Raw genomic sequence first — 21,136 nt, 5'->3', positions numbered from 1 at the left:
AACTTCATAAAACACACAAAACAGAACCAATTAATGTTCTTGTCGGGCTTATGAAGATGAAGTGTTTGGACACTAAAGCACTGGCTTCCATTTGACCATTTAGAAATGATTTGAAGGACATCAGGTCCCACTGCCTTGGTGCCATTAACGTGTCTCCCGAAATATATTCAAGATGTCATTATAATGTTCCTTCAGCAAAGGCAGCATTATTTACACGTTGGGAAATCTTTACAGAAAATGGAAAACTAAATAAAGAACATTTGTTAAGGAATAATATTTAGGCTGTTGGGACAACTGAATGCAACCCAGAGGACTGTTTGTGCAATATGACATTTTAATGACAATATATAAATTGACCTCAAAATAAAACTTTATCTGAAAGCACTGTATTTCTTGAAAGTGAAAGTAAATAAATAAAATAGAAAGTTTAATTAAACAATATCTTAGAACAAGATCACAAATGCAAAATAGCTCTGAATTTGTGCCACCAGGAACCCTCCATAATCTGCTGAGTTTGTTGTTATCCTGATTAAGATTTTTTTATGCCCTTTTCAAAACTGCATTATTAAAATTCAGCTGCACGGTGCAAACCTGCGTCAATTGAGAATTAAACTCCACAACTCCTTCAGTCGTCGGTATTAGCCGATCATTGCATCGTCTGGTGTCGTTTGATCCCAGTCTTTTCCATCTCCTGCTTTGGTCTCCAATATTTCCCCCATCCTTAATGTAAAAAACAAAAGGAAAAGCAGAAACTCCGGCTTTTGTGAATCTTCCAGCTTGCTCGCTGACATTCAAGTCATTTGAAAAAAAGCCATATATTAATGGTTCCTACATCATTCACAAGTCCGTTGAGGTAAGTTTTTTCATAACTCTGCGCTGAGCTAAACTGGAAGCTGCGACCGGTTCCAACACTGGACGTAGGGTCTTGTGGTTGAGGGCGGAGTATGTAGCAGCCATGGCTCCCTGAGAATCAGCAAACATTTTCATCAGCAAACACAAAACACATTATTTACCTTAGAATAAGTTAAGTCGCAGGAACACAATTTTTCCGCATCCACTCCCCGCACACTAGAGGCAATTTTACAGAGGGCAATTAAACCTACAAACCTGCGCGTCTTTGGGATGTGGGAGGAAACCGGAGCACCAGGAGAAAATGCACTCAGTCACAGGGAGAACGTGCAAACTCCACATGGACAGTACCCGAGGTCAGGATCGAACCTGGGTCTCTGGCGCTGTGAGGCAGCAACCCTGCCACTGTGCCTTTTAACAATTATTGGGGAAAGGTATCGTGGAGACCCTTTGCCTGCTCTTCCCAGCGGAGGATCTACTATCATCTGATCTGATCATCTGATACCATTGCACTCGGTATGACTTGAATGTATTTATGTACAGTATTATCGGATCTGTAGGGAAGAACTGCAGATGCTGGTTTAAATCGAAGATAGACACAAAATGCTGGAGTAACTGCGCGGGACAGGCAGCATGTCTGGAGAGAAGGAATGAGTGACGTTTCGGGTCGAGATCCTTCTTCAGACTGATGTCAGGGGAGTGGGCGGGACAGTTCTCCTACCAGCCTTACTGTCTCAAACTACATTATATCTGTATCAACCACTAGCCCTGATATGCAAAACAAAGCTTTTCTCTGTACCTTTGTACGTGACTATACTAATCCTAAACCGAAACCATCTTCCTTTCAAGCTGGACCTTTGGACTTTAGAGATATAGCGTGGAAAAGGGGGCCTTTGCCCCACCGATCACCCTGTACACTACCACTATCCTACACACCAAACAGAAGCCAATTCACCTACAATCCTGCACGCCATTGGATCATGGGAGGAAACTGGTGAAAACCCACATGGTCACAGGGAGAACGGACAAACTTAGAAACGTAGAAAATAGGTGCAGAAGGCCATTCGGCCCTTCGAGCCAGCACCGCCATTCATTGTGATCATGGCTGATCGTCCCCAATCAATAACCCGTGCCTGCCTTCTCCCCGTATCCCTTGACTCCACTAGCCCTGAGAGCTCTATCTAACTCTCTCTTAAATCCATCCAGTGATTTGGCCTCCACTGCCCTCTGTGGCCGGGAATTCCACAAATTCACAACTCTCTGGGTGAAAATGTTTTTTCTCACCTCAGTCTTAAATGACCTCCCCTTTATTCTGGACAGACAGCACCTGTAGTCAGGATGGAAGATAGATCTCTGGCGCCGTAAGGCAGTCTGCTGCACTGTGTCGTTCAAATGCCCGTTCACTTTGAAAACTCAGACAAATGCATGGCTACACGGGATGTGTGTTTTCACCCTGTGAACAGACTCACCTTCACTAGATGAGGGGCATCCTGGCGGTTTAATTGGAAATGCGGTAGCTGATCCCGGCAAGCGATCCAGGCATGTTTGAGCACCTGCTCGGCTGTGAATCTTTGATGGGGATCGACGTGAAGCATATTGGACAGCAAATCCTGCGTGTTCACATTGAACATTCACATTAGAGTAAAGAATTACAGGTTCACCACCGATTTTCCCGCACCTCCTTTAACCCGGACAAAATCCCCTCTCAAGAAGCCTCCCCCGAAAATGTGGCTCCAAAAAAGCTTCACCAGCTGGTTGCAAAATTAATACACAAATTTAAAAATGATAATAGTCTAATTCATATCGGGAAATAATAAAGTGGGATAAAACTTACTTTTACCTTTTGGGAAACATAGAAACATAGACAATAGGTGCAGGAGTAGGCCATTTGACCCTTCCAGCCTGCACCGCCATTCAATATGATCATGGCTGATCATCCAACTCAGTATCCCATCCCTGCCTTCTTTCCATACCCCCTGATCCCTTTAGCCACAAGGGCCACATCTAACTCCCTCTTAAATATAGCCAATGAACTGGCCTCAGCTACTTTCGGTGGCAGAGAATTCCACTCTCTGTGTAAAAAATGATTTTCTCACCTAAAAGACTTCCCTCTTATCCTTAAACAGTGACCCCTAGTTCTGAACTTCCCCAACATCGGGAACAATCTTCCTGCATCTAGCCTGTCCAACCCCTTAAGAATTTAGTAAGTTTCTATAAGATCCCCCCTCAATCTTCTAAATTCTAGCGAGTACAAGCCGAGTCTATCCAGTCTTTCTTCATATGAACGTCCTGCCATCCCAGGAATCAGTCTGGTGAACCTTCTCTGCACTCCCTCTATGGCAAGAATGTCTTTCCTCAGATTAGGAGACCAAAACTGTACGTAATACTCCAGGTGTAGTCTCACCAAGACCCTGTACAGCTGCAGTAGAACCTCCCTGCTCTTATACTCAAAGGTAGACAAAAATGCTGGAGAAACTCAGCGGGTGAGGCAGCATCTATGGAGCGAAGGAAACAGGCAACGTGTTGGGTCGCGACTGAAGAAGGGTCTTGACCCGGAAGGACATCTATTCCTTCGCTCCATAGATCCTGCCTCACCCGCTGAGTTTCTCCAGCATTTTTACCTTTGGGATATCAGTTTAAACTATGTCCAGGCTGAGAATGACTATTGGTTACTTAATGTATTGCAAGTGAGAACAGAATGGGGGAATGAAGTAGAATTTGTTTTTAAATTGAATATTGTTCTACTATTAAGGCAATTTACCGAAATCTTCCTCATATTTGGTCTATTCAGCACAATGTTCCAAGATCACTGGGAACCCGACCCTCTAGTGCACCAGGCAAAGACATTGTACAGAAAGCCACTGATCCTTTAGATAGTCACAGTGCTGGGGTAACTCAGCAGGTCGGGCAACATCTATGAAGAAAAAGGAGGGGTGATGTTTTGGGTCGGCACCCTTTTTCAAATTGAGTTACTCCAGTACTTGGTGTAAACTAGCATCTACACACAAGCCATGGATCCTTTTACAGGTTAAAACATTTCTTCAGCTGGGGGGGAATCAGATTCAGAATCAATTTTAATTGTCATTGTCAGTGTACAGTACAGAGACAACGAAATGCAATTAGCATCTCCCTGGAAGAGCGACATAGCAAATGATTTGAATAAATAATAATAAGTGTCCGGGGGGGGGGGTGGTGATTGGCAGTCACCGAGGTACGTTGTTGAGTAGAGTGACAGCCGCCGGGAAGAAGCTGTTCCTCGACCTGCTGGTTCGGCAACGGAGAGACCTGTAGCGCCTCCCGGATGGTAGGAGGGTAAACAGTCCATGGTTGGGGTGAGAGCAGTCCTGGGCGATGCTGAGCGCCCTCCGCAGACAACGCTTGCTTTGGACAGACTCAATGGAGGGGAGCGAGGAACCGGTGATGCGTTGGGCAATTTTCACCACCCTCTGCAATGCCTTCCGGTCGGAGACAGAGCAGTTGCCATACCATACTGTGATGCAGTTGGTAAGGATGCTCTCGAATGGGCAACAGTTTTAGTGGAGACGTGCTCACACCAAAATCTTCCTCATAATTTCACAACACCAACGCAAGCATCATTTTAAAAAAGACACAACGTACTGGAACAACTCAGTGGGACTGGTAACATCTCTGGAAAACATGGATAGGTGATTTTTTTGGATCGGCACCCTTCTTCCCGACCTGGAACGTCACCTATCCACGTTCTCCAGAGATGTTGCCTGACCGCTGAGTTACTCCAGCACACTGTGATTATTTTTGTAAGCCAGCCTGTGCAGTTATTTTTGTCCTTGTACTACTATTGTCTATTTATTTGTTTGTTATTTATATATATATACTGATTTTTTTGTATTGTTTATTAAGGGTTTTATAGAGTAATATGTTGACATAACTGTTGTGCTGCTGTGAGTATGAATTTCATTCTAGTTCTAGTTTCAGAACATTTAACAAATCTCTCTTGACAGTTTCTTGTTTCGACAAGAATAATCTAATAACTGGTGACAGATTTGTACCATAAATAATAAGTGTAATTGTGGCTAAAATGATTTATTTCTCCACTTCTATACAATTTTTGTTTCAGAATGTATCCCTGGATGCTGTCTCTTTGGTCATAGTCAGTGCAAGACTTATTCAAGGAGATGGCTGTTGTTGAGATGTGTTCCATTAAGTCATCAGCATCAGGAAGACTATATGTTGCCGAGCCTCACTTTCATTAAAGTTGCCCAATATTGTCCAAACCATGCGTCATAAATGTAAACGCTACCGTCAGCGCATACGTTTATTTTACCTTTGCAGCGTCTGAAACCGTATCCCAGTTGCCTCCAGTCAGTGAGAATTTCCCACTTCCTATTCGCAATAAGATTTCTTCCGCAGTATCATTTGGTCCATTGGCAAAAGGAGTATAACTGGTGCGTAAGATAGACATGAAAAGGTGCATCAGTGTACCGAGTAACATTTTCCGATCATATCATTCCCATTTTCCAATTTCCTCCCCAAGGGCACACAGAGTGCTGGAGTAACTCAGCGGGTCAGGCAGCATCTGTGGAGAACATCGAATGGTGATGTCTAGGGTCGAGACCCTTCGTCACCCACCCTTTTTCTCCAGAGATGCCGCCTGACCCGCTGCGTTATTCCAGCACTCTGTGTCTATCTTTGGTATGGACAACAGACAACAGACAATAGGTGCAGGAGTTGGCCATTCGGCCCTTCGAGCCAGCACCGCCATTCACTGTGATCACGACTGATCGTCCACAATCAGTACTCCCTTTTTCCCATATCCCTTGCCTCCGTTAGCTACATGAGCTCGATCTAACTCTCTCTTGAAAGCATCCAGAGAATTGGCCTCCACTGCCTCCAAGGCAGAGAATTCCACAGACTCACAACATCTCTGGGTGAAAAAGTTTTTCCTCATCCCTGCTCTAAATGGTGTACTCCTTATTTTTAAACTGTGGCCCCTGGTTCTGGACTCCCCCAACATCGGGAACATATTTCCTGCCTTTAGCGTGTCCAAGCCCTTAATAATCTTATATGTTTCAATAAGATTCCCTCTCATCCTTCTAAATTCCAGAGTGTACAAGCCCAGCCGCTCCATTCTATCAACATATGACAGTCCCGCCATCCCGGGAATTAACCTCATGAACCTTAACCTGCACTCCCTCAATAGCAAGAATGTCCTTCCTCAAATTTGGAGACCAAAACTGCACACAATACTCCAGGTGTGGTCTCACTGGGGCCCTGTACAACTGCAGAAGGACCTCTTGGCTCCTATACTCAACTCCTCTTGTCATGAACCTGTACCTGCAGTCCCTTGCTTCTGCTTCCCACCTATGCCTTGTCGATTATAGCACTCAACCAGATACTTGTATGTTGTGAGAGTACCTGGGCAGTGCGTTCCAGATTCCAACTATCTCCTGACTGAAAAAAGCTCCTTCTCAAACCCATCCAAACGTCATATTCCTCACTCATTTTACCAAATGAGCCACAATGACCACCCTCCTCACTATCAACAACACCTCCTGTTTTTGTGTCATCTGCTAACTTACTAATCATACCTCCAATGTGGGAATAAAGCCCGCTACAGACATAAATGCACGTTATGTCTGATATTATTCACTGCGTTAAAATGCAGTTGATTCATCCAAACCACCAAATTTCACGAAAGCTCACACCAGATTTAGAGTTTCATTTATTAAGTTCTTTTTCTGTCAGCCAAAAAATACAGAAGCTTTAAAGCCCGCACCACCAGACTCAGGGGCGGCTTCTTGCCCTCTGTTATCAGGCTTCGGAACAGTCATTCCATGAGCTAGGGTACTGTCCGATTCACCACCACCCAATGCAGAAATTGGACTTTGTCTATGGAACTGATGCACTATAATGCTGAGAACAATATTCTGCACTCTGTATCTTCCCCTTTGCTCTACCTATTGTACTTCAGTTTGGCTTGATTTATGGATTTATGTATAGTATCATCTGAGCTATTTGGATAGCATACAAAACAAAGCCTTTCATAGAAACATAGAAAATAGGTGCAAGAGGAGGCCATTCGGCCCTTCGAGCCATTCATTGTGATCATGGCTGATCGTCCCCAATCAATAACCCGTGCCTGCTTTCTCCCCATACCCCTTGATTCCACTAGCCCCTAGAGCTCTATCTAACTCTCTCTTAAATCCATCCAGTGATTTGGCCTCCACTGTCCTCTGTGGCAGGGAATTCCACAAATTCACAACTCTCTGGGTGAAAAAGTTTTTTCTCACCTCAGTCTTAAATGGCCTCCCCTTTATTCTAAGACTGTGGCCCCTGGTTCTGGACTCGCCCAACATTGGGAACATTTTTTCCTGCATCTAGCTTGTCCAGTCCTTTTATAATTTTAGGTACACAAAAATGCTGGAGAAACTCAGCGAATGCAGCAGCATCTATGGTGCGAAGGAAATAGTCAAGGGTGCCTATTTCCTTCACTCCATAGATGCTGCTGCACCCGCTGAGTTTCGCCAGCATTTTTGTGTACCTTCGATTTTCCAGCATCTGCAGTTCCTTCGTAAACACTTTTATAATTGTATATGTTTCTATACGATCCCCCTCATCCTTCTAAACTCCAGTGAATACAAGCCTAGTCTTTTCAATCTTTCCTCATATGACAGTCCCGCCATCCCAGGGATCAATCTTGTGAACCTACGCTGCACTGCCTTAATCACAAGGATGTCCTTCCTCAAATTAGGAGACCAAAACTGTACGCAATACTCCAGATGTGGTCTTACCAGAGCCCTGTACAACTGCAGAAGAACCTCTTTACTCCTATACTGAAATCCTCTTGTTATGAAGGCCAACATTCCATTAGCTTTCTTCACTGCCTGCTGTACCTGCACGCCAACTTTCAGTGACCGGTGTACAAGGACGCCCAGGTCTCGCTGTACCTCCCCCTTACCTAACCTAACCCCATTGAGATAATAATCTGCCCCCTTGTTTTTGCCACCAAAGTGGATAACCTCTCATTTATCTATATTATACTGCATCTGCCACGCATCTGCCCACTCACTCAACTTGTCCAGGCCAATCTGCAACCTCTTCACAGTTCACACTGCCACCCAGCTTTGTGTCATCCGCAAACTTGCTGGTGTTGCTCCTAATTCCCTCTTACAAATCATTAATATATATGGTAAACAGTTGCGGCCCCAACACCGAGCCTTGCGGCACTCCACTCGCCACTGCCTGCCATTCTGAGATGGACCCGTTCACTCCTACTCTTCACTGCACTTGAACCCAAAGGCGCAAGTTGATCTGTTTTAGCAATAGTGTGAAACAATGCTGCACGTTGTTATACAGAGACACATACCCAGCCAGCATCGTGTACAGGAGGACTCCAAGGCTCCAGATATCACACGCAGCATCATAACCACCCCGCATGAGGACCTGCAAACAAGCGACAAGAGAGGCACGGCTGACGAGTTTCAGTCACAAAGAAATCAGCCTTAGCACAGAAGGTAGACATAAAAGCTGGAGAAACTCAGCGGGTGAGGCAGCATCTATGGAGCGAAGGAATAGGTGACGTTTCGGGTCGAGAGTTCAGTGTTCACAGCGTTGGGCTGTAAGCTGTCCATTAAGTTTGAGTTTGGCCTCTAGCAATGCAGGTGGTCGGCACGGTGGCGCAGCAGTAGAGTTGCTGCCTCGCGGCGCCAGAGACCAGGGTTCGATCCCGACTACGGGTGCTGTCTGTACGTTCTCCCCGTGACTTGCGTGGGTTTTCCCCGGGTGCTCCGGTTTCCTCCCACACTCAAAAGACGTACAGGTGCATGTTAATTGGTTTCGGTAAAAACATTGTAAAGTGTCCCTAGTGTGGGATAGTGTTCGTGTACGGGGATCGCTAGTCGGCGTGGATTCCGGTGGGCTGAAGGGCCTGTTTCTGCGCTGTATCTCTAAAGTCTAAAGTCTTTAAGAATGGGAAGGGGAGTTAAAATATTTAGCAACCAGGAGATCGAGTGGTGTTTCACAAATACTGCCCAGACAAGGGGTTAGCGGGGAGATAGATTAGCGGAGTAGACTTGATGGGTCAAATGGCCTAATCCTGCCATTATGAGACACCATCTAAAGAGACCGAGTGCTTTTAAGATAAATATTTAGTGCCCTTTTCTCTGGTGAAGGACAATAGGCGATTACCTCAGGAGCCACGAAGTTGGCAGTGTAACACGGAGTCATTAGCAGGCCATTCTCACCACGCAGCTGTTTAGCAAACCCAAAGTCACAGATGCGAATAGATTCCGGGTCCCCCGATTCATTCATGTACAGAATGTTACTTGGTTTTAAATCTCTGTGCACGACCTGTGGAAAAACAAGACACAAAGCTTATATTCAAAGATTTCATCCTTCTCATATTTAGTTTAGTTTAGTGACACAGCATGGAAACAGGCCCGACGGCCCACCGATCACAACTGACACAGATTAGAAGGGATTTAGTTTAGACAATAGGTACAGGAGTAGGCCATTCGGCCCTTCGAGCCAGCACCACCATTCACTGTGATCATGGCTGATCATCCACAATCAGTAACCCGTTCCTGCCTTCTCCCCATATCCCCTGACTTCAGTATCTTTAAGAGCCCTATCTAGCTCTCTCTTGAAAGTATCCAGAGAACCCGCCTCCACCGCCCTCTGAGGCAGAGAATTTCACAGACTCACCAAGTGTTTCCTTGTCTCCATTCGAAATGGCTTACCCCTTATTCTTTAACTGTGGCCCCTGGTTCACGACAGTTTAGTTTAGAGATTCAGCATGGAAACAGGCCATTTGGCCCATACGGGCCATTCACGCTAGTTCTATGTTTTCCTACTTTCTCACCCATTTCCTACACATTAGGGGCCAATTTACAGAGGTCAAATTGACTTTTGGATGCGGGAGGAAACTGGAACGGACGAGAACCCACGCGGTCACAAGGAGAACGGGCAAACTCTGTACAGATAGCACCCGAGGTCAGGAATGAACTTAGGTCCCTGGCGAGACGAGGCAGCAACTCTACCACTGTGCCAGCCACAATTTGTACTGACGATGTCGAGAATCCTTTTACCCTCGAGTTCATGCCAGCTCCTGGACCAGCCCCATCCTCTCACATTTTCCTGTAACCCATGCCCACAACACCTCCCTGATGCTCCTGCCCCCCCCTCCCCCCCACTATACAAAGCCCGATCTATCGAGCAGAAATCACGGAAATGCAGGCGCTGGTTTACACAAATGGACACAAAGTACTAAAGTCATTCAGCGGAGAAACTCAGCGGGCGAGGCAGCATCTATAGGCGACAATAGACAATAGGTGCAGGAGTAGGCCATTCGGCCCTTCGAGCCAGCACCGCCATTCAATGTGATCATGGCTGATCAACCCCAATCAGTACCCCATTCCTGCCTTCTCCCCATATCCTCTGACTCTGCTATTTTTAAGAGCCCTATCTAGCTCTCTCTTGAAATTATCCAGAGAACCTGCCTCCACCGCCCTGAGGCAGAGAATTCCACAGACTCACAACTCTCTGTGTGATAAAGTGTTTCCTCGTCTCCGTTCTAAATGGCGTACACCTTGTCCTCAGCCTGAAGAAGGGTCTCGAACCGAAACGTCACCTATTCCTTCGCTCCATAGATGCTGCCTCACCCGCTGAGTTTCTCCAGCATTTTTGTCCACCTTCGATTTTTCCAGCATCTGCAATTCTTTCTTAAACACAGTAATTCAGCGGGTCAGGCAGCATCTCTGGAGAACATGGATCGGTGACATTTTGGGTTGGAACCTTCTTCAGGCACCTATACATCAGTCTGAAGAAGGGTTTTGGGCCATAACGTTGCCTATTTCCTTCACTCCATAGATGTTGCTGCACCCACTGAGTTTCTCCAGCACTTTTGTCTACCCTGTCACCTATACATGTTCTCCAGAGATGTTGCCTGACCCGATGAGTTACTCCAGCGTTTGTTTTAGTAAACCAGCATCTTACACTTCCTTGTGCCTCAATGTTGGTCATATTGAATTAAAACCTGGGATAGATTGAAGAACTTACCCCTTGGCAGTGAAGGTATTCCACGGTTTTTGTTATAGTGAACAACACAGCGCTGGCCTCTCGCTCTGAAAAGAACTTCTGTCGAAGGAGTCTGTCGAGTAGCTCACCTCCTTTCAATAGTTCGGTGACAAGGTATACATATCGGCCGTCATCATATACCTGAATAAGCAAAACAGCCGCCCATCATTTACAGCCACATTTACTGTTTCGTTCAGTTTAGAGATACAGCGCGGAAGCAGGCCCTCCGGCCCAGCACCGACCAGCGATCCCCGCGCACTAAAAGCCCTGTCCCACTGTACGAGTTCATTCAAGAGCTCTCCCGAGTTTAAAAAAAAATCAAACTCGTGGAAGCACGTAGAATGTACGTGGTGGGTACGTCGGAGCTCGGGGACGTCTCTTAGCGGCTCGTAACGCTAACGGCAGGTACTCGGGAAACGCGGTAAGCTCGGGAAGACTCGTGAAGATTTTTCAACATTTTGAAAAATGTCCACGAGAGCCCCGAGTACCTACGAGCGGCTATTACCGTAAATCTCCGAGTTCGAATCAGGGCAAACTCGGGAGAATGAACTCGTACAGTGGGACAGGGCTTTAACGCTACCCTACACACACGGGACAATTTACACTTACACCAAGTCAATTAACCTACAGACCTGTACGTTCTTGGAGTGTGGGAGGAAACCGAAGGTCCCGGAGAAAACCCACGTGGTCACGGGGAGAACGTACAAACTCCGTGCAGACGGCACCCATAGCTGGGATCCAACCCGGGTCTCTGGCGCTGCAAGCAACGTAAGGCAGCAACTCTACCGATGCGCCACCGTGCCTTAACACGGCTAAAATGTCTTAACAACACCCTTACAGTATAAATGTCGAATTTTACAGCAGGTATGTAGTTCTGTTCAAAGCATTTGAAATGCAAGATAATTAAATCAAAGAACATAGTTCAGTACAGCGCAAGAACAAGCCCGTCGACCCACAATGTCCGTGTCGAACATGATGCCGACCATCTCTTATCTATCAGCATTTAATCCAAATCCCTCTATTCCCAGCACATCCATATGCCTATCCAAAAGCCCGCTCAATGCTTAAATCCAGCTTTAGTGGACTCCAGTATCACATGCCACATAAGTTGACATTTATCTTTATCTCTGAAGCTGAGTAACTACAATCTAGTTGCACAGACAGTACAATTGCGCAAATGTTTCAAAGTATACGTGCAAACCAATCACGTATATAGAAAAGGAATTTTTCAACAAACAATATCGCACCTGAAGTGGGGAATCTCATTGAAGCCGACTGGATAATGAAAGGCCAAGATAGAGTGGACTTGGAGAGGATGTTTCCAGGAGTGGGAGAGTCTAGTCAGAGGGCACAGCCTCAGAACTAAAGGAAGAACCTTTTGAATGGAGATGATGAGAAATGTATTCAGCCAGAGGGTGGTGAATCTGTGGAATTCATTGCCACAGATGGCTGTGGAGGCCAAGTCAATGGATATTTTTACAGCAGAGATGAATTGAATCTTGATTAGTACGGGTGTCAGGGGTTATGGGGAGAAGGCAGGAGAATGGGGTTGAGAAGGGAAGATAGATCAGCCAGGATTGAATGGCGGAGTAGACTTGATGGGCCAAATGGCCCAATTCTGCTCCTATCATATATGAACTTATGAGTTCCACAAAGGCAGCAGGAAGGTGACTGGGCAATTCCAGGGCTGTGACAAGGCAAAATCTGAGCTGGAGCATGGTCCAGGTCAGACTGGTATCTATCTCGATCGCGGAGGCTATTCCAATAGTAAGTTCACAGATGATATTGCATGGAACACTAATGCCAGATATCGCTGTGGAAATGTATGGCCGCATGATTCAGACAATGAACGTACATCTTTCAAAGTAATGATGTTTGGGTGCTGTCCATAGCGCATCAGGATCTCAATCTCCTCCGAAGGATCTCGTTTGCTCTTATCAATTATCTGCAAATTTAAAAGAGTAAAATTAACAAAAGGCCATGACTAGAAAGAGGCTTAACTCGAGGCGGTTGGAAGCCAGTTCGACAGAGTCATACAGCATGGAAACTGGCCCTTCCACCCACCATGCCCATGCCGGCCAAGATGCCCCAACTACTCTTGTTCCACCAGTTTCTCCAGCTTTTTTGTGTGCCCCACATTTAGCCCATATCCCTCTAAACCTACCCATCCATGCACCTGTCCAAGTGTCTTTTAAACATGACATTACCTGCCTCAATCAACCACCTGGTACACAAAAATGCTGGAGAAACTCAGCGGGTGCAGCAGCAGCATCTAACAACCACCACCTCTGGCAGCTCATTGCATTTCCCCACCATCCTCTGTATGAAAAAATTGTCCCTCAGGTTCCGACTAAATCTTTCCCCTCTCACCTTAAACCAATGTCCCCTTCTTCTTGATTCCCCTACCCTGAGTAAAAGACTGTGCTTCCCCCCTATCTATCCCCCTCGTGATCTTATATACCTCTATAAGATCACCCTATATCCTCCTGCGCATCCTGGCCCAGCTGAACCTCTCCCTATAGCTCAGGCCCACAAGTCCCAACAACATCCACGTAAATCTTATCTGCCCTGTTGCCAGCTTACAAAACACAAGTACTGTTTAACCACAAGTTCAACCAGCAGTAGTTCAGCAACAGAGTACAAACGTGACCAATACAACTATTTAATTCACTGTGCTGCCGAGGAATTTAAGTTGCTTTCACACATTTTTCATCAAATGTCTCCCGAAAGTTAAAATCTATTCTGCAAGCAGTTTCGATTCAATGATGCAAGCGCTTCTGTACTGCCCTCTTGTGGTTTTATGGACAATTGCAACAACACTAGTGTTTAAGAAGGAACTGCAGATGCTGGAAAATCGAAGGTACACAAAAATGCTGGAGGAACTCAGCGGGTGCAGCAGCATCTATGGAGCGAAGGAAATAGGCAACGTTTCGGGCCGAAACCCTGAAGGGTTTCGGCCCGAAACGTTGCCTATTTCCTTCGCTCCATAGATGCTGCTGCACCCGCTGAGTTTCTCCAGCATTTTTATGTACCTGCAGCAACACAAGGATTGTGTTGAAATGTTGAACAGAACACACAGTGATGGAGTACTTCAGCGGGCCAGGCAGCAGATCTGAAGCAGCATCTATCCAACAATCCTGACCCAAAATGTCCACCACAGATGCTGCCTGACCAGCTGTGTTACTCCAGCAATTTGTTTTCAAAGCCACAACACAAATGTTCAAACACTCTTGGGCTCTTGTCAGGGAAAGTTGCAGGGGAAAAACGCTGGGTATGCGAGTAGAAAAAGGAATAGAGTGATGAGAGCCAAATCAAAGTCAAAGTAGCCTTTATTGTCATTCACACCTTGCGGTCTGAATTAAATTTTGTTGCCTTGCAGTCATACAAATAATAAAAATGACAAAAACACTAAATTTAGCATCCACCACAGTGAGTGCACCAGGCACCTCCTCACTGTGATGGAAGGCAAAAGACTTAAGTCTTTGTCTCTTCCCTCCTTGTTCTCCATCTGCGTCGAGGCGATGCAGATGTTGTGACCCCGCCGGGCGATGGTAAGTAATGTCAGTCCCGCGGCTGAATCCGAGCTCCCCGAACGGGCCGGTTCAACTCCGCGGCCCGGGGTGGTCGAAGCAGCCGAAGCTGCGGCCATCCAGTCCAGCGGACGCAGCTGTTGCCGCGGGAGCTCCAGAGAACAGGTCACCAACCTGCGACGCAGTTCAGTTCAGTTTATCGTCACGTGTACCGAGGTACCGGGAAAAGCTTCTGTTGCGGCCAACCAGTCAGTGGAAAGACAATCCGTGATTACAATCGAGCCGTCCACAGAGTGCAGATACATGATAAAGGGAATAAGGTGAATGATGTTTAGTGCAAGATAAAGCTAGTAAAGCAGTCTGAGGAAATGGGATTAGCGTGGATAGGCATCTCGGGAACATAGATAAATTGTGCTGAAGTGCCCGCTTCCATGCGATAAGACAATGACGACATCTAAAATGCACAGTTGGTTATGATGTTTTGTTAATTTCTTTTGTATTTGCACTTAGACTTTTATTTATACTTTCAGGATTATTAGATTTAGGATTAGATTTAGGATATTAGATCGGGATTATTGAATTTGCTTTGTTTATTCTTTGAATTCCAGCTCACAGAACTATCCAGCAAGGTCGAAAACTGACCGAAGCTTCAAATGCAATCTGGTCACCTTGAAAGCATTGGTTTCCATCGCAAGAGCCCAGCAAAGCTGAGAACACGGTGGTTGAAAACAGAAGCACACAGCATCCCGTATATGCTGAAGTCCTAACCAAAAGACATGGGAGCAGAATTAGGCCATTCAGCCCATCCGGTTTACGCCACCGTTTAATCATGGCTGATCTACCTTTCCCACTCTTTCTCCTGCCTTCTCACCCTAACTTTCGACACCGTTCCTAATCAAGAACCTATCAATCTCTGCCTTAAAAATAACCTGTGTCTTGGCCTCCACTGTCATCTGTGGCAATGAATTCCACGGATTCACCACCCTCTGGCTAAAGAAATTCCTCCTTATCTCCTTTCTAAAGGTACGTTCTTTGATTCTGAGGCTACGGCCTCTGGTCCAAGAACCCCATTACCTGGAGCACCCTTTCCATGTCCACTCTGACCTTACGGCCATCACAACCTTACAGCATACACAGACTTTCACTGAAGATGCAATGCACATTTTACTTATTTACCTTGACAGCAAACTCCATGTTGGTAACTCGATGTATGCAGCGCTTGCAGATTGAGTAGGAGCCAACCCCAATATCTTCTTTCAACTCGTATCCATCATTAAACTGAATACTGTTGCCATGCAGCTGTTTCAACCAGATAGAAAATTGTTTAATCTTCAAATGTTACATTCTCTCTGGAATTCCATTACATAGACATTAACATATACATAAGCATACATATTTATATACACATATATATACACGCACACATATATATGCTTGTACATATGTCTAAATAAATAATATAGGCTGTGTGTGTGTGTTTTTGTATATAACCTACTATGCGCGCGTGTGTGTGTGTGTGTGTGTGTGTATATAACATAGGTTGTGTGTGAGCGTGTATATAATGCAGGCTGCATGTGTGTGTGCGTGTGCATGGGAATATCATAGGTTGTGTACATATAACATAGGTTGTGTCCACATATATATATATAACATGTTGTGTGCAGATAAAACGTAGGTTGTGTGTGTGTGTAAAACGTAGTTTGTATGTGTGTATAACATCGGTTGTATGTGTACATATGTAACATAGGTTGTATCTGTGCATATATAACATCGGTTGTATGTGTGTATAAATAGAGCATAGGTTGTGCGTATATATAATAAAGGGTGGGTGTAGTGGGGTGCGTGTGTACATAATTGTGTGTGTGCGCGCGCGCATGTGTGTATGTACACGTGTATGTATGTGTGTGTAATGGTGTGTGTGTGTGTGTATATATATAATGGTGTGTGTGTGTGTGAGTGTATATATAATGGTGTGTGTGTGTGTGTGTGTGTATATAAAATGGTGTGTGTATGTGTGTATATATAAAATGGTGTGTGTGTACGCGTGTATGTATGTGTGTGTAATGGCGTGTGTACGCGTGTGTATATAATGAAAGGTGCGTGTGATAATTAAACGCACATTTCTCATTGTGCATCATACCTGTACTATAGGGTGGACGACTGTGAGGGATGCGCTTTGCCCGACTTCCAATGAATTGGTTGCCACAAAACTAAACCCTCTGAACAACTGGTGTGCATTAGCACTTGGTGGAATACCCGGTGAATCTAAATCAAGGGAAAACATTTAATTCCTAATTATTTACTTGCAAGATAAAAGTTACCAACATTACAAATCCAGATCTACAGTGCTCATAGACCTACAGTGAATGTACAGTAAATAAATCCAAAATAGACACAAAATGCTGAGTAACCCAGCGGGACAGGCAGCATCTCTGGAGAGAAGGAGTGGTAGGTGATGTTTCAGCCTTCGTCAGACTGACGTCAGTCTGAAGTAAGGTCTCGACCCCGAAACATCACTCATTCAGAGATGCTGTCCGTCCCGCTGAGTTACTCCAACATTTTGCGGCCATCTTCGGTTTAAACCAGCATCTGCAGTTCCTTCTTACACAGAACATAAATCCAGTCTTGCTGAGATGTTCATTGGGAACTTTATAACAGCAATTTCCAGTTAATGCTCCTTAAGTTTAGTTGCAATCAGATATACTTTATACATTTCTGACCACATATTACAAACAACAATCCTGTTCATGTCCTCACATGGTTTCAATCGTAAATATCATTCGAGTCACACATTGCCAGATCCATAAAGGATCATCACAACCAGAACCATTAGAACATTTTAACAACAATAATCTTAACAATGAGCTGATCACCATCATTGACCACTGTTTCTGCCTTTGAGTTAATGTGGAAAAATTAACATGTAACAAATTTAATCTGAATAGATAAAAGGGATTATAAGTGTTTTAATGGAGGAATTAAATAATGAGTGTTTTATTGGTCGCAGCCCAATAGGCAGAACAATGTAATGCAAACATAGCAAGGGTTTGTACACAGGTAACTTTAATGTGGGATCTTTAACTGGTGATCTTGTAGATCTGTAAAGCCAATACCCAGCGTGGGACGTGCCTGCTTTACATGGGTCCTGCTGGATTGTCTTTAATTGGGCAGCATTGTGGCTGGTACAGCTGCTCCAGTGACCAGGTTCTTTGAATAGATTGGGTTCTTTCAACACACAAGGGAGACTCCACTCTTCCCTAAGACCGGTCCACCACTGATTTTCCCGTCAATTGAGGCCCGGCATCTCCTTTAATCCGGTCAAAATAACAAGAGCACCCGGAAAATGTGGCCCCTAGGCCGGGTGAGGAGGCCGATGTCGACCTCATCGAGACTCCGTCTGTCTGTTTGTCTGCCTGTCATGAATGGAAATGAGGGTACCTACCGAATAATGAAAGGCCGGGACAAAGTGGATGTGGAGAGGATGTTTCTAGTTGTGGGAGAGTCTAAGATCAGTGTTCAACAAGCATAAAAGGACGTGCCTTTAAAATGGAGACGAGGGGGAATATCTTTAGCCTGAGGGTGGTGAATCTGTGGAATTCATTGCTATTGAAGTCTGTGGAGGCCAAGTCATTGGATACTTTTAAAACAGAGATTGATAGGTTCTTGATTCAGTTCTGTTTATTGTCACGTGTACTGAGGTACAGTGAAAAGCTTTTGGTGCCTGCTACCCACTCAGCAGAAAGACAATACATGATTTCAAATGAGCAATGATCAGTAAGGGCATCAAAGGTACGGGGAGAAGGCAGGAGAATGGGGTTGAGAGGGAACAATAGATCAGCCATGAACGAATGGCGGTGCAGACTGGATGGGCCGAATGGCCTAATTCTGCTCCTATGTCTTAATGCCATCCCAAATACTGCCGCCCCCTGCAGTTTAAGCATTCCTGGGCTGAGTATTCACATATTTTTAAGGCAATTTTGAAGATATATTTGAATTATTTTTTACCCTGTCCACATAATGGTTCTCAAATAAAACATCTGTTTGAAGCTGCATTTCTGAATGACACGTCTGTCGGAGCTGAACAAATTTAATTCGGGGCTCTGTGCTGGATGTTGAGCTGGGAGTAGACACAGGTATTGATTTGCAATGGATAGGGAGGATTTTGCAGAGCCACCAATGGTAATATCACCCAGTGCTTTGAGATGCCTGCGATTAGTACTCCGGATCTCACATGCATTACTGTAACACAGGCATCACTTCCAACAATATTCATTCATGCCATGAACGGGAAACAAAATGACAAATGACCTTCAATAAGCGGGGAAGTGCAGAGTTACATTTTGACACAATCCACAACGCTGAGGGAAGCAGTCAGCTGTACCTTTTGGTGTTTTAGCTGTAAATTCTGGATCAAAGCAGAAAGTGTCTTCTGGTTTACCAGAAGCAGGTTTAAATGGAGGATGGATTTCCTTTCTGACCAATTTCTAAGAAATAGGGAAAGTTTGGTTTTTATATGCATCAATCATCACATTTTGAATTACAGTATGCACAGTGTTTAAAAATATGCGCTTTGAACTGATTTTTCAGACTAATTAAAACATAATCCAGATTTATTGAATGGCTAGACTATTTTCATAATTTATACATAAAGAAAGGTGCAAAAGGCATAGAAGATTAAACTCTGATTGTATTAAGCGTTACAAACTATAATTCAAATAATTCCAGAACATTGTACTCTCAGCCCAGAATATGTATAATATTAACATAAATGTTTTAATAACAATAGAGGAGGAATTCCTTAAAGTAACGGATTAAAGCCATGAAAATTTAGATTTTAACTTTGTTTTTTCAGGAGTAAAAAACATTACATTTAACAGCTTTGTGACCTTGATCTTGCTTGTTGGAATGGGAAACACCTACATTCCAGTCAATGGTGGCAAAGAATGGATGCCTTTTGATCTCTTCAACTCCATCAGGGCCAGCGCCTACAAGAATTAAGATTGCGGGATGTTTATTTGTAGTCATGGCTGCAAGAGGGCAGAGGCCAAACTCCAGCCCAGCACGATCAACTGTCCTTGAAAGTACTGTGCACTGGAGAATTTGAAAACCATAACCGAGTAACACAACATTACATAAAGAAATACGAGAAGTCAGACCGCACAGCCCTCAAACCTGTGCTGTCAGTGACAGGCATTGTGACAATCTACCCCCACCACTGCTCTACCCCATCCCCTTTGTCTATGGATTCCAACAACTAAAGGGCCTGTCCCACGTGGCGATCTTTTCGGCGACTGCCGGCATTATTGACTGACGTATCAGGTCACCGAAAAATTAGCGGCGTGATGCTGCGTGACGACATATTGGCGCGCGGTGTTTTTTCGAGTGTCGCAACTTTTTTTTTTGTCGCCGCTGGATTTTGAAATGTTCAAAATATTTTGGGCGACACTGGATAAAAATCGCCAAGTGGGACAGGCCCTTAACCAACCCTGACGAACCATTTGCATCTCTCTGGAGGAGAGGTTCATGGCCCCCTAAATGAAGAATTTAAAAAATCCCAGTCCAAAATGTCCCGTACGTGTATTACGAGCACTTAATATACGTACATCTTTTATCGTACTTTCACAAAAGTAAAACCTAATTTTTTTTTACATTTAGCATTGTTCGCGATGTCCTAAAAAAAAACTAAGTTTGTCAAATCATTTCCCTTTGACAGAATCTTGTTAACTTTATCTCATCGTGTCACACTTGATTGTATTGAGACAGAGATGCTGCACTGTAACTGAATGTTGTAAAGGCAGTGTGAGTGAGGCTGTGGGTTGATTTTGTCTTGATCTCTAAACTAAAGCTCGTTATACACAGGAACACCGGAAATTAATTAACTCCCAACAACAGCATTTCAGGTAATTTTATCTTTAAAAATATTCAACAGCGAACATTACTTTTCACCCAACGCACCAAGACTATATCAAAGTGGTAATCCTTGGTAATGGCTGCATAAGTATCGCAGCTTACAAACAGGGAACTTACTGAAAAATAGCTTGTTATTCTCTCTCTACCTTAAAAGGTTCTCCCAAAGCTTTTTGACATTTGGTGAAAAATACTCTTAAGAAAACAAATTATTTTGAAATTGGATTCAAGTCTTTAAAAAATAAAGGAAATTTGACTGTATTAACGAAATGTCAAATGCAAATCACAAAAAAATTCTGTGTGACTATTATACAAATCTACAAGAAGTTCAACATAGCCAGGGTGTACTATAGATTATAGGCATAATATAACTTAGATTTAGATATGGGTTTTAATTTAGTTTTGTTTAGAGATACAAACAACACAGAAACAGGCCCTTCAGCCCACCGAGTCCGTGCCAACCAGCGATCCCATACACTAACACTATCCTACACACTAGGGACAATTACATTTTATTTTACCAAAACCAATTAACCATCTTTGGAGCATGGGAGGAAACTGGGGCACACAGAGAAACCCACGTGGTCATGGGGAGAACATGCAAACTCTGCACCAACAGCCCCCGTAGGCAGGATCAAACCCGAGTCTCTGGTGCTTTAAGGCAGCAACTCTACCGCTGCACCACCACCCATACGAGTCGCTTCATACAGGTCGGTAAATATGTTGTACAAGGTAGAGAATAAGTAACCTGTGGAAGAAGTGGGTGGATATTCAGTGAAGGATGAATGAGGCGCAAA

At 44.5% G+C, this 21,136-nt stretch overlaps 1 protein-coding gene across 3 annotated transcripts in view; it reads right to left on the bottom strand.

The window, feature by feature from the left end:
- Nucleotides 1-314: 314 nt before the first annotated feature.
- Nucleotides 315-21,136, bottom strand: part of rps6kal (ribosomal protein S6 kinase a, like) — an 89,904-nt gene continuing 69,082 nt past the window's right edge. For all 3 annotated transcript variants that reach the window (XM_055643492.1, XM_055643489.1, XM_055643490.1), the window contains exons 12-22: nt 19,353-19,417; nt 18,814-18,916; nt 16,573-16,697; nt 15,609-15,731; nt 12,758-12,847; nt 10,885-11,043; nt 9,016-9,177; nt 8,195-8,271; nt 5,153-5,270; nt 2,319-2,459; nt 315-963 (exon numbers count right to left, since the gene is read on the bottom strand). In XM_055643492.1, coding sequence (XP_055499467.1) covers nt 838-963; nt 2,319-2,459; nt 5,153-5,270; nt 8,195-8,271; nt 9,016-9,177; nt 10,885-11,043; nt 12,758-12,847; nt 15,609-15,731; nt 16,573-16,697; nt 18,814-18,916; nt 19,353-19,417 — 1,289 coding nt within the window. In that variant the 3' untranslated portion in view covers nt 315-837. The remainder of the gene's footprint in view (nt 964-2,318; nt 2,460-5,152; nt 5,271-8,194; nt 8,272-9,015; nt 9,178-10,884; nt 11,044-12,757; nt 12,848-15,608; nt 15,732-16,572; nt 16,698-18,813; nt 18,917-19,352; nt 19,418-21,136) is intronic.

Source organism: Leucoraja erinacea, chromosome 12, assembly GCF_028641065.1.
Source record: "Leucoraja erinacea ecotype New England chromosome 12, Leri_hhj_1, whole genome shotgun sequence".
In the NCBI taxonomy this organism is placed as follows: domain Eukaryota; kingdom Metazoa; phylum Chordata; class Chondrichthyes; order Rajiformes; family Rajidae; genus Leucoraja; species Leucoraja erinaceus.
This window is presented reverse-complemented; position numbering and strand designations above follow the sequence as displayed.